General features: G+C 44.9%; 1 protein-coding gene across 1 annotated transcript in view; it reads right to left on the reverse strand.

The window, feature by feature from the left end:
- Positions 1 to 7744: 7744 nt before the first annotated feature.
- Positions 7745 to 14452, reverse strand: part of GALNT14 (polypeptide N-acetylgalactosaminyltransferase 14) — a 275068-nt gene continuing 268360 nt past the window's right edge. Inside the window, exons 14-15 of the mRNA XM_056852619.1 lie at positions 10781 to 10900; positions 7745 to 8466 (exon numbers count right to left, since the gene is read on the reverse strand). Coding sequence (XP_056708597.1) covers positions 8308 to 8466; positions 10781 to 10900 — 279 coding nt within the window. The 3' untranslated portion in view covers positions 7745 to 8307. The remainder of the gene's footprint in view (positions 8467 to 10780; positions 10901 to 14452) is intronic.

The following is a 14452-nucleotide window of genomic DNA, read 5'->3' on the forward strand; positions in this document are numbered from 1 at the left end:
GTATGCAGTGATTCCTTTCCATAAGAACTCCAAAGGGATGGTTAAAGTCTAAGGAAGAAACCATCTAAATGGCAGAATTATTTTCCTAATTCATACCTTAGAAGGAACAGCAAGATATATTTTAAAAAGTATTCTCTTTGATAGGATACAAACATACATGATGAACTGAGATCTGTGGATTCTTGTATGATCGCTACAGGAAATGAGGAAGAGGTTTAGCAATTGAATAATTTTGAAAAATGGGACACATAAAACATAGATGTCTTCTTACACATTTAAATAAGACCCAAAGGAGGGGGGCTAGGAAAGATAATACATTAGATAAGCTAATTTTCATAAAATATATTTGGATAAAAATGTTGGGGTATATTTTCAACTTTCCAATTATTTGCTCACAGGTAACCCATGATCATTGCAAAATCTCCCAGCATAGATAAATGTTTACACAGAGCCTTCAAAGAGAACAAAAGGGCAGGGTGCTATATCTCAGCAGTGATTAATCCTATCAGTCGCTCTGATTTCTTAATCCTCTTTTTTGTATGGATAAATGAAAGACATATTAATGTGTGCTTCTTATCAATGGGATGTAGAGATTTTTATGCTTATGTCATAGATGCTATTTTTTTTTACCTAGCAAAGATCCAGACATTGCCCCAGATGCGAAATTTTAATGCTTGCTGTGGAACAAAGGTGTTTGGCAAAATGTTGTGAGTGATATCTGACAAGAGAGATATAAGACACCATGGAAGTCAGGGAATTATTATATAAATACATCTGATCAACAATTCTTTAAATTTATTTATAGACTCCAGCCCAACGTCTGTGATATAGTAGAATTGGAAATTCAGAGGAGGACTTAATATTTTCCTCAATTAGAGGTGGTAGTGAGATTGATTGCATTTTAATCTCCAAGGCTTTAAAACAATTTTATGGAGGAAAACTTCCTTTTTGAGGATAGGCCAAACTGACCATGGGTCATTAAAAATGGTATCCCCAGAGGAAAATCAATTCATCCCCAGGAATATGGCAGATACTATTATACATGTGTGCAAGCATGTTAAATGGGAGTGTTCAATTGCAGAATGAGGTGTCAAAAGTATTTAATGAACCCAGAATTGCTGGTTCTCACTCCATTATAATGTACAAGCCATCTCTTTGAATCCATTGAATATCTGGAATATTCATTTTGCAAAAGGACATTTCGGCCATTGGGGGTGGGATCTCCACATGTCATCCTTTGGTGTGTAGAATCTTGCCGGGAGCGGTCCTCTCCCCAATGCTTTTTAACATCCATATGTGCCTCCTTGCCTAGCTGGTCAGGAGTTTTGTGCTGGGTTGCCATCACTTAGTGGTGAAAATAGGTTTGTCATTTGCCCACACTTGGCTTCAGTCCCCTGATCTTGGCCAGGAAAGGGAGGCCAAAAAATTTAATAAATCAAATCAAATCTTGAGAAACTGGAGAAAGCAGAAGCAGGGGGGGAAATGGTCTCCATAGTGATGCTCCAGGATTTCCCAGTTCTTATATGGTATTTACCTAAGAGATTAGGGGTAATTCCTAGAGCATCATGATTTCCAGCCTCCCCAGGTACTGTCCTCAAAATCTCCCTAGTTCTTCCTAAGACAAATGTACCTGAGATAAATCTAGTTTAATGCAAATGTATATAATTTCCTACTTTGTTAATTCTGTTAAAATAGCTGCAAAATGATATTCTTGTTTAAGCATCGATATGTGTCTACAGAATCCTGCCAATAAAGCATTTTCCCTTCCATGTTGGTGGTAGCTGAAGAGAATATAGGCATTTATTGAATAAATGAATAAGGGGCACAACTGTAACAAAAAAAGTTCTATAATAATCAGAAGATAGCCTTGGTGCCTTTTGATTCATTTTATCCATTCTAATTGTGCATTTCAGTTCTTGTAAATTTATATAGCTTTTCACCATATTCCTGTGTGCTTACTTTAGAAAAATCTACTTTAAAAGTAATTTTATAAAGGTCCATTAGAAACATACAACTTTGTATAGATGTTTAAAATTCTGCTAACAGTTCTTCCTTAGTTGTGTTGCTTAGCTACTGAAGAAATTACCTTCTTTCTTCTTTTCTTAGCTAATTCTTTGTGCGCTCTTTATCTGCTTTGTTTCCTTTTTCAAAATCTTTGTTTTAAGATGCTTACAGATCTTGTAGCTATATGCATTAATCAAGTTCAGCTGGTTTCTAAAACGTGTAAGGTCATCTTGCGTCTCCATTTTCAAGCTGGTTATTATATATGTGTTTCAATTCTTTTATTTTTCAGTAGTCATTCTAACATTCTAGGTTTTTTTGTAACTTGTTTTCATAGAGGAAAGTAAGAGCTGTAGTAAAAGCTTGTAGTAATTGTAGTAATTGCTGCTAATTTTTATTTGACAAATGTATAACTTCTAAGATAGCTTTGTTCACTGAAACAGCTGAAGAAATCAGAAATACATTCAATTTCTGGCTGTTTCCTAGCATGCCAATAAGACTAGGTTGCTGCTAGCTTGCAAATATTTCTGGGCTTTTTGCACTATGTACCTAGGGATTTCTTTTTAATGTCATGATTTAAACTAGCCATCTTGATCCATTTTCCACATGATATTGCTCGAGCCCTGCAGATAAATCATTTGTGGTACCGTTTTTACAATAATCTATAGTTTTAAGAAAATAAATACAACTTTGAGTGTTTAGTGGGATATTTTAAACAACTTTTGCAGTTTTATAATATTTCTCAATGGAAATTTGAAAAATTGAAATGATACAACCTACTTCTGTGAAATAACTTATTATAGGAGCACCTTCAGAATGCAAATCCTTGAGGCTCACAACACAGAAGCTATATTAAATTAGTAAACTATGCAGCCTTTGCCACTTTTGGAAGTACAAAAAAAAGCTAACATGTATTCATATAAGTTATGTTTTGATCCAATCTAGGCCTTTAAAATACTTTCAGTATGCTGGTAGGGAAAGGAAGTATTAGGCACTTCTACACTTACAGCGCATTCCTGAGGTGCGCTGGCAGCCCAACCCAAAGGCCTTTGGAGGCCAACGACGACCCATGCCGGTGCAAGGGCCCACAGCGCTTTGTGGCCCCAGCGCCAGCGTGCAGGGCTGGATGGCGGTCTCCGGCCGCTGCAGTGGCAGCTCTGGGCCTGGATGCCACCGGAGCCTGCCACTGGTGTCTGGATGCCGGCAAAGGCTGCAGCGGCGACCCGGGAGGTGTTCCTGGGGCGTCCTGGCGTCCCAGGAGGCGTCCCCGGGCGTAACTGCATCCCGGGAGGCGTTCCTGAGCCGTTTCAGCTTGGGAACGCCCCATTTTATTTTGGCCTATGAGGGTTGCATGGATTTTTGGCGCCGGGCAGAGGTTTTGGCCGGGCCAAAACCTCCTTAGGAAGCAGCCCCGCTGTGTTGCCTCCTCAGCCCGGCACAGGCATTCCGGTCAGGAATGCACTGTTAGGGCTATACCCAAGGTGGAAGAGTAAAACAGGAATCTTTGGTGATGACAGTGGTCAGCTTTTTGCCCCACAATACATTCAGGGAAACCTCAAGAATGTTGGGCACTGTGCTCAAACTAAGTCCACTTCCACAGGGATATCAAGTGACATTTTTGAAGAAAACAAAACCTCTCTGGGAATTTTGAAACTGTTAGTCCCCTTGATATGACAGGTTTAGAGCCTTGGCCACCCTGACCTGGATGGCCCAGGCTAGCCCAATCTCATCAGATCTTGGAAGCTAAGCAGGGTAGCCCTAGTAATTACATGGATGGGAGACCACCCAGGAAATCCAGCGTTGCTGCACAGAGGCAGGCAATGGCAAACCACCTCTGAACCTCTCTTGCCATGCTAACCGTATGGGGTCACCATAAGTCGGCTGCAACTTGATGGCGCTTTACACACATTCTCCATTGTGAATAAGGATACAAAAGAAAGACGAAGAAGAAGAGTTGGTTTTTATACCTCACTTTTTCTCTACCTTTAAGGAGTCTCAAAGCAGCTTACAATTGCCTTCACTTCCCCTCCCCACAACAGACACCTTGTGAAGTAGGTGGGGCTGCGAGAGTTCAGAGAGAACTGGGACTAGCCCAAGGTCACCCAGCAGCCTTCATGTGGAGGAGTGGGAAATCAAACCCAGTTCTCCAGATTAGAGTCTGCCGCTCTTAACCACTACACCAGGGGTGGGGAACCTTTTTCCTGCCGAGGGCCATTTTCACATTTATAACATTGTTCGGGGGCCATACCAGGCATAGATCTCCCGGTGTGGGGGAGGGGGGGAAAGAGGCTAGGGTTGCAAGATCTCCAGCCACCACCTGGAGGTTTGCAAGAAAGAGAGAAAGAGAGAGAGAGAGAGGGTGGGGGAGGAAGGAAAAAAAGAAGGGAATAAAGGAAAGAAGGAAAGAAAGAAAGAAAGAAAAAGAAGGAAAGAAGGAAAGAAAGAAGGAAAGAAGGAAAGAAAGAAGGGGGAGGGGAGGGAAGGAAGGAAGGAAAGAAAAGAAGGGAAGGAAGGAAAGTAAGGGAAGGGAAGAAAGAAGGGAAGAAGCAAGGAAGGAGGGAAAGGAGGAAAGTAAGAAGGGAAGGAAGGAAGGAAAGAAAAAAAGGAAGGAAGGAAAGAGAGGGTGGGAGGCTTCTCCCCCCCACACACACAAGCACTCACCAGCTGCCTGGGGATCTCCGCACACACGCACATACACGAGGAGGGCTGGGTGGGGGGACCCTCCCGCGGCAGCGCAACAAGCGCGCAGGCTGGGGGAATGAAGCACAGGGAGGGCTGGACCCTTTGGCGGCGGCGGGAAGGGAAAGAAAGAAAGAGGGAGGGGAGGGAAGGAAGGAAGGAAAGAAAAGGGAGGGAAAGAAAGAAAGAAAGAAAGAGGGGGGAGGGGAGGAAAAAAAAAGAAGGGAAGGAAGGAGAGGAGAAGGAAGGAGGGAAGGGAGGAAAGTAAGAAGGGAAGGAAGGAAAGAAAGAAAAAAAGGAAGGAAGGAAAGAGGGTGGGAGGCTTCTCCCCCCCACACACGCAAGCACTCACCAGCAGCCCGGGGATCTCCGCACACACGCACATACACGGGGAGGGCTGGGGAGGGGACCCTCCGGCAGCGGTGCAGCAAGCGCGTGGGCCAGGGGCTCAAGCAGAGGGAGGGCTGGGCAGGGACCCTCAGCAAGTGGCATGGCAAGCACGCAGGCGGCGGGGGGGGGGAGATGGAGGCAGGGGCCTCTGCCGCCCCAAGAACTCAAGGCCTTGGTGGGGCAAGCGCGCAGGCAGCGGGGGGGGGGAGGGGAATAGAGGCAGGGGCTTCGCCGCAGCAAGAACTCGAGGTAAGCCACTCACTCGCCTGGAAAAAGCCGGTAGGGCACGGGCGAAGGGGAGGGGGCCAAGGAAACAGTTAGGCTGCTGAGAGAGCTGGCCAGGCACATGTTTTCTCTCGCGCGCAAGGAGCAGGAAGCAGGGAGACTTGGAGGAACCGCCCCCACAATCACCCAATCAACCTCCAGCTTTGTGTGCACACGCTCCGGCTTCCCAGTGAAGCCCGAAGTGCTGCGATGAGGGCCTGGCTAGCGACAGCTCACTCCGTGGAGCTCCCCGGCCTCGGCAGGTGGGCCGTGGAGCTCCCGGCCTTGGCAGGCGGGCCGGGGGCCGGACAAAAAGATCTCGCGGGCCGGATCCGGCCCGGGGGCCAGAGGTTCCCCACCCCTGCACTACACCATGCTGGCTCTCGGAGATTGTCAGTAGATGCACTCTTGTCTTCCATTTGTCAGTATATAAAACTCCCGCGAATTGCTGCATTATGAAAAACAGAATACAGAACACTCAAGACAGATGCATTCAAGTAGCAAAATATCATTTTATGATGTATGTGAAAATCTCCCCTATTCCAATGTTTTAAAACAGTGAGACACACTACAGTTACAGAGGATCAACCAGAGATTTTAAACTCATCTATGACCCTCTCAGACACAAAAAGCAACAGTGTAATCAGCAGTCTCACATAGAATCAAGACTCTTAGCCTCTTGCTACACACAGAGGATGGATACCATTGTTCAGAAAGATTAAAGCAGCATGATAATACGGTTATCATTCCCTATAGTGATGCCTATAGTGATGACTGTACCAAGTCTGGTTTGCAATAAATCAGTGACTACTGGACTACTTTCCCATATGTCCAGCATTGGGCTAATTTGTAATTCTGGAGTCATCTACTAGCATGGAATGTTGGTCATTCTATAAACTATATCTAAATAATGAAAGTATATAATTTATTAGAAGTGCTATAGAAGAATTAAAATTATTTAAAAACCATTAAAATAGCACAATGGCATTTCTTAAGGTTGATGTCTGTCACCACAAGCCAAACGCGTTTCGGCCTATATGGCCTTCCTCAGTGGTCTAGTTAAATCATATGAAAACATGCACACACATTACAAATATATTTATAGGTACAGGCAATATACAACAGGCTAGGCATGTAATAGGTTGCATATATTACCAATTACACCAACCTATTCAAACAGTTTTGATACTTGCACACAACTTATGCGGGAGACATATATAGCCCAGCATAAAAGCCTAAGACAATACCACCAGATGTTGGTGTAATTCGTAATATATACAACCTATTACATGCCTGGCCTGTTGTACATTGCCTGTACATGTAAATATATTTGTAATGTGTGTGCATGTTTTTATATGATTTAACTAGACCACTGAGGAAACGTTTGGCTTGTGGTGACAGACATCAACCTTAAGAAATGCCATTGCGCTATTTTAACAGTTTTTTAAAATAATTTTAATTCTTCTATAGCGCTTCTAATAAATTATATACGTTCATTATTTATATATATTCTTTCCATGCCACCCAACCTTGGGTACCCAACTCTTCCGCTTTCCAGGTTGGGTTCTATTCCCCTCTTTTTTTCTTCTACCGTTCTATAAACTATTCAAATCTATAATCCAGACCAGGTCATTCCAGAATTCTGTCCCATTATTGGTTGCCCAAAGGTACAAAACATTAATTTTTGTCGTGCTTTAAGAAACTGGGAAACCTGCTTGATCAGAGACCTCCGTGGGATAGAGAAAACAAATGACTTGTGCCCACAGGGAACATTAGCTTTATAATGCTGCTTCCAAGTCTCTGAAGAGCTTTTGCTGGTATCCAAACAGAGTCACCTCAAGTGCTTAGTCTTAGCAGTGCGGATATGCGATGTAGAGTTCAACAGCTCCACAGTAGCATAGCCAGGACTGCCAGCTGGCAATGACGGGCCACTTGCCAAAGCTTAGAAGCTGTCAAGAAGACGACTGAGCGGAGAAACAATATAATTTTTACTTTGCACAGGGTGCCTGGGAGAGTTAGGAGCAATGTCAGTTTCTCGCTCTGCTTTCAGTATTCCTGGGTGCACTGTATAAAGCAAATTACTGCATTTCCCAGAGTGCTCAGCATGTCAAATCTCAATGCAGGGAAAGTACGAGAACGAAGGCCCAGTTTCACACTAAGTGTGGGGCTCTGTGCAAAGAAAGAGTGTGCCCTGTCCTTCTCCATCCCTTGCCAGTTGAGGAGAGGACACTGATGGTTTCTTTCCCAAGACTGCCCAAAATGTAGGAGAAAGCTTTGTGCAGCTGAGGACGTGGTATAAATGTCACCATCTCCCTGTGTACAGATTTTGACCACATCTCTCAGAGTGCAACACAGGGATTCTTAGTTTCTCGCTCTCCTGCCAGATATAAACAGTATCTAGCACACAAGTACATCGATCACAAACAAATTATAATGTGCAATATAGCTAAGATCCGGCACTCTTCCAGAGATGTGCTCAGTTACATCAATCAAAAGTGCAAGATTAGTTGGTCTTTTCAGCTAATTCCCAACGTGTTCATTTCTGTGCTCCCATAACTAGATAACTCTCTTCCCCACCCATCTCCCACTTATTAACCAAGGCTGTCCCACCTCCTTTGCAATGACAAAAATAACAACTGCATTTATTGATTTCAGCAGTTTTCCCTTCTCAAAAACAAGAAGCCTTTCCTGCTTCAACCACAGATGAGGGGTGCTATTGAAAGAAATGTTCCGATTGTGTTGTTCTTAACCATATGGGTGTACATCCCCACTGGGCCAAATGACTGCTGAGGCTCTCAGAGCCAGCACTTATGTGCTTTATTTAACCTAGGCACAGCTAAGTCTCCTTATTCTTTGGCTGGTGCCCTATTATAAGGCAAGCCCCCACCCCACCCCCAAAGCTTGCACGACAGCTTTGGCTGTGCTTCACAAAGCTCCTCCTGGCTCGATTGGCCATCGTCTTGCCAGGCGTGGTCAGGACATCACCATCTCCCACCGTTGACTCATGGCTGTGCTCTCGCAAGGGTTAATGACAACTTCTCTCAAGTTTTCATTGGTGTCACCCACCATTTCGGTGTCCAGGCAGTAACGGGTGGCCATGTGCTCAATGTGAGAACCAACTTTACTCCATCGCTTTGGAAAGAAAGGAGAAATGTAAAAAGATCAGATCCAACATGACCCATGAAACGCCTGAGGAAGCTAGTGGAATTAAGACTTGGCAGTGGGTTACGGAGTAGCCAGCACCACATCTATTCTCTTGATGTTTTTCCCCATTCCAGTGTATTTTTAATATATATTTTTATTATATGATATTGATAAAAAGCAGAAGAGGAACTGGAACTCAGGGCAACCATTTAACAAGGAAAACCCTGTTGAAGGCTTTCACAGTCAGAGTTCATTGGTTCTTGTAGGTTATCCGGGCTGTGTGACCGTGGTCTTGGTATTTTCTTTCCTGATGTTTCGCCAGCAGCTGTGGCAGGCATCTTCAGAGGAGTAACACTGAAGGACAGTGTCTCTTCAGTGTTACTCCTCTGAAGATGCCTGCCACAGCTGCTGGCGAAACATCAGGAAAGAAAATACCAAGACCATGGTCACACAGCCCGGATAACCTACAAGAACCAAGGAAAACCCTGTTTCCTGTAATCCTGAGAGAGAAGTTGAGGAACAACTTGTTAAACTAATGGAGAGTTGTAACTCTTTAGTATTTGCTTAGGCCACTGAGTAACTTCCAAGGAGCATTTTATTAACTGGTCCCATGGCCAAAGGGAGTAATCCCTGACAAATATCATTTGCCGGTGGTTGGCTGAGTGAGAAAGCAGGTGCCAGTTTCTGAGATGCAGTGTGGATTTGTTCCTTAAACCAGTGTTTATGAGGTCCTAGTCACTTGCTTCTACATTTTCACACCTCAGGTACTCAATAAATAATACTTTAAAAAAAAAAGTTGATAGTATAGAGTCAAAGACAGAAAAGCTGCTCCAATATTTTATAATGTTCCCAGGCTTCCAGCTTCTGACTCTGGAGTGTCTACACATACACATTGTTAAAGATATTGCAGAAGATGAGTGGGAAGTCCACCCATTAACTACTGCGGCGCTGCAACATAGGCACCAATGATGTGTCCCCAACCTATCTCCTACATACCCAAAGACACTAACGAATAAGTAATGATGGAGAGGTGCTTTTAATGTTCTGGTACCTGTGGATGGATTCTCTAAATGCAAAATTAGAATTCCATTTTTTTATTGTCTAATGACTACACCCAGCTCTAGTCCAACCCCAGTTTAGGTAAGGACACAGGAAATGTTCATGTAGTGTGGTGTCCCTACATTGATTTTGATCCTACTTTAAAAGCATATACCTGATGTCATTCTACCTTGTGGATACACGGGCAAGCGGCTCCAAGGGAAGGAGAAATACTTTAAGTAAACACGCATACACATGCTCTTTGGGTGTAAATGGCCACAGTTTTTATTGATCACAACAGAATGGAGCATTGGCGGAAAAACATGGGGGCGGATCCAAGATATCAAGTCACCACCCTGTAACTTGATACACGTATCGAAAGCATCGATAAACAGCCCAACCACCAGTGGGCACAACACCGGAGTAGCACTTATGAGGCCCCACCAGGACGGGCATTTCTGTGTGGAGCCAGTGCCACCTGGGATTAGAGCACCCACTGCAGGCCCCTTAGCTGGGCATCGTTGCTGTACTCCATCCCAAGACCCCTTATGGGGGTCCCCATAAACGGGAAGGAAAAGCACATCTTCCCTTCTTGGATCAGACCCCATGGAAAAAACCGCCCAAACTGTGACGAAGAAAGCGAACAACATAACCAGACACAGGGAGGGTGGGCGGGTAACCTCTCTGTCCCGTCGCAAAGAGGACGGCAGCTGGGCTGCGCCGGCTTAAGTAGGCGCAGGGAGGGGCGACGTCAGGACACCCCACCCGCATTGGGAAGGGAGGGGGAGAAACCGTGAGGCAAGCCTGGCCTCGCGAGACGGCAGCAGCCCAACCAGAGGGACCAACTCTCCTTCCCCTGTATCCTGCCCGGTAAGTCCACAAGGGTGGGACCTGTTTATTCAGGTCCCCCTTTTTTGTTCAAGTCTCAGCAAAATCTATGTGATGTTTGATCAGGTTGCAGGGCAAATCTAGGCTTGGTTTCAGCCTCCCAGTTGAATTAAGTATGATCACACTCTTGTTCACAAGCTTTACCTGGCTCATTCCAAGTAAACAGAACTCATTTTGGATCATTTTTGAGGAGTGTGTGTCCACAGGCAAGCAGTCACTGTTCAGGCTTCAGGACCAATGTGCCCATGGACATTTTTTTCCCTTCGCTGATACATAGTTAGAGCTTTAGTGAAATCACTGAGAAAAATAACTTTTCACTGATGTTACAGTATATTGGAAAGTTGAAATCTCTCTGTTAGAGAAAGAACATCCTTACCTGCTTTCCATCCCCTTCTTTACAAGGTAAGAGCACCACCTGGGAACCTGGAAAGAGGGTTTGTACAGACAAGCAAAGCTGACTGTGACGGACTTGCTGGTTGTAAGTATATATCCATTCCTGAAACAAAAGAGAGGGCATCGAAGTCTCATTTCTCTTTCATTCTATTTCCTCCTTCACTCTCAGTTATCTTCCATTGTGTCCTCTGCATTCTAGCATGCACAGATTTCCCTTCAATCACTTCTTCAGCCTCTTCTGCATATTGATTATTTTGCCTATGCTCAAGGAACACTTTCTGACCTTTTCTAACATGGGTTTTTCTCATCTCATTCAAGGTCATTTATGCATGGATACTCTGACTCAAGTTTACTGCTGTTCTGACCCAATTATTCATTTTGGTTACGCACAACTTTCCTTTCCCTCGAGGTTCAACTTGGTTCCATCCCTGGCTTTCCTCGCATCTTCCTCATCCTATCATAATATGAATTTAATTTCCTATTCAAGTTCAACTCAGGTTAAACGTTTGGAATTTGTGTGCATAAACCAAATCACGAGTGCCTCCACTCATGCTCCCAAATGCCCACCAGCTTGTTTCCCTCTCCCTCTTCTCCTCCTGCCCCTCCTTCGCCACCGCCTCCCATACATCTGCAAATGCCAGGAATTCCCAGGGGCCTCCCAAGCCATCTTTCATCTCCTTCATTTCCACCCCGTTCTTAACCCCCCCCAACTCAAGTTGCGTGAAATGTTTTTTTCATTAACCAATCCACATTATTGCTGATTTGATACTTTGATGATTTACTAACCGCGCATTCCTGAGCCGCGCTGGTGGCCAGGACGAAAGTCCTCTAGAGGCCCGGCGAAGGCCTGAGCAGGCGCAAGAGCCCACAGCACCGGGGCCCCGGCAGCGTACACCAGTGTTTATGGCCCCAACGCCAGCGAGGTCTGGACACCGGTCACCAACCGTGGCAGCGCCGGGCCGGGATGCCGACGGAGCCTTCTGCTGGCAAAGGTTAGGATTAGGGTTAGCCAGACGTCTGCTTTGCCACACGCTGGCAAAGGCCACAGCAGCATCCCAGGAGGCATTCCCGGGGCATCACGGGAGGCGTTCGCAGGGTGTCCCTGCACTGGCCTGGGGGCATGGGCGCCGCTAGGCCGCCTCCTAAGCCATTATGGCTCAGGAACACCCTCTTTTTTTGGCCGAGATACACCACCTTTTAGGTGTAGCCCAGCATATGCATTCCCCTCAGGAATGCATGGTAATTCAACAATAATGTAGTATGTAGCCCTTGGCCACCCCCCTTTTGCAAACATTTTCACTTTTGTTATCTTGGATGTTGTGTGTGTGGGGGGGAGGGTTATATACACACATTTTGCCAGCAGTGACAATTCCACGAGGAAATCTCCCCATTTCTCCTTGATGTCTAGAGAATTCTAGTTTTGACTTCTGCCTCCTTTTCCCAGGAACATCCCTCTTGACTTGAAAACAGATGCATTGAATATGAAAACAAATATACTACCACACAACTGAGGCACATTCTGTTGTTTTTCATGGCATTTTTAACCAAGAGGAAGAAGAGGAAGAAGAAGAGTTGGTTTTTATATGCCAACTTTCTCTACCAGAATCAAACTAGCTTACAATCATCTTCCCTTCCCCTCATCACCCAGCAGGCTTCATGTCTAGGAGTGGGGAAACAAATCCAGTTCACCAGATTAGTGTCTGCCATCCCAATTACTTAAAAAAATCCACCTAATTATTGTTTTAATGATATACTAGCACCATGAAACAAAAAAAAAAAATTAGTGGCTCTTCCAACATACACAGCCCACACAAAAATAAAGCATCCATCAACAGACATGTTTACACTGGCACTAAGAGAGCCACAGCCAATAGGGTGTAAGGAGAATGAAAGAGGGGAGGCCACAAACTGCGTGTCACCAAGGTCATCACTCAAACCACTTCCCCCAAGTCCGCATTTTGGCTGGGGTGATATGCATGGGAACAGCACTCTAACGCCTAACTCGGGATTTCTCAGGCAGTTAGCTCCTGTGCATATCGATTTGAGAACTCGGACTGGAAAAGGGTGTGTCAACAGAGCGTTGAATCCAATTCTAATGCATAAAAGACTCAATTCACTAAAATCATGATTACTTCTCTGGTGCCAAGTAACATGAGTCTCACAATGCTTGTTTTTAATCACAGCCAACAGTAAATGTGCGCATTGTGAGCCAACAATCTAAGGGGGGTTGAATGAAGGTGTTTTTTTTTTAAATCTCTAATTCTTCTTGGTCTCTACCACCTATGTCAGTTAAGAATGGTTGCTTCCTCCTCAACTTCTTTTCCACATTATGCTATCCTCCTGATTGTCCTCCATTCAGTCTAATCTCTATGGCTTAGTTTTATATGCTTTCTTTTCTTTCTTTATGCTCCAAATGTGGTCCTTGCAAGGATCAGTCCTTTCTCTCTTTGTTCTAGCCACACAGTATAAGCTACTATGCTTATGCTGAGGGCTTCCAAATCTTGTTTTCCACTGTGTGATTCCCTTTCCTTCCTGTCCAATCACTCGGTCTCCTGTGCTTTTGCTGTCATTTCCTCATTGATTCCTCAAAGGCGATGGGTGGAGGTGGCTGGACGTGTGCGCCGTTGGCACAGGAAGGAGTTGCTGCTGCTCCTCCGATGATGATGGTGGGGTTCCGTGCTGCAGGCTGCAGTCTTTGTGAAGGTGGGCTGAACCCCCTGGCTGGTGCTGGGGGGAGGCGGAGGAGGGGCGGGCAAGGGGGGTGTAGACGGAGAGAGAGGCGTGGGGTGGGTGGGGCAAAGGTGCCACCATTGCCAGGGCTGGGCAGGAGCTTCTCCTGGTGGGGAAGGCGCCCTTCCTCTGGCTGGCCATTTGGTTCTCCCTGTCCCAAGCGTTCAACTTTTTGAACGCGGGACTATAGAGTGAGACATAACTGGAACAAATGAGAATTAGCCATGAGTTAATGGCCAGAGTCTGCTTTCTGGCCCAATTCCAAGTGCTGATGATTATTTTGAATGCCCTAAATGGACTGGAACCATATATTCCTTCCTCTCTATTGAAATTGTCCTATTGGACCCTTCTCTGCCTCGCTCCTTTTTCAGTGGTAAGGTGGGTGGCAACTAGGGGAAGAGCAGCTGGTGAAAATGCTCCCCCCCAGGCTTTGGAATGAGGTTTTTCTTTTTCTTCTACCCTCCCCCCTCCGAATGGTCGCTTCATTCTGCCGCTGCTCACCTCCTTCAGGTTTTAATTTGGATTTCAGTTTTCTTTTTAACTCTGCTGACTGCTTGTTTGAATGATTGTAGGAGCTTAAAATTGTTATTTTTCCACTGTTTAATATTTTGAAAAATGAATTGTTATCTTTGGCATTTCTTGTGACTTATAAATTGATTTAAATACTTCGTTAGTCATCACAGGAACATGTTTTCTGGTAAGAGAGTGGGATATAAATTGTTAAAATAAATGAATACATTGCTGTATTTCACAATAGAGAATTGGAAATGGGGCAAGCATTAATCTTTGTAGGACCTGTCATAACCAGGAAGAGAGAACCTGTGCAGTATTCATACAACCACTCTGAGGACTTCTATTTGAATCATTTTTTTTTCTTTCTCAGCCCTGATTGAAGATAATAAGAGAACCTCTTCTGGATGAGGCC

Source organism: Euleptes europaea, chromosome 7 (assembly GCF_029931775.1).
Source record: "Euleptes europaea isolate rEulEur1 chromosome 7, rEulEur1.hap1, whole genome shotgun sequence".
NCBI lineage: Eukaryota > Metazoa > Chordata > Lepidosauria > Squamata > Sphaerodactylidae > Euleptes > Euleptes europaea.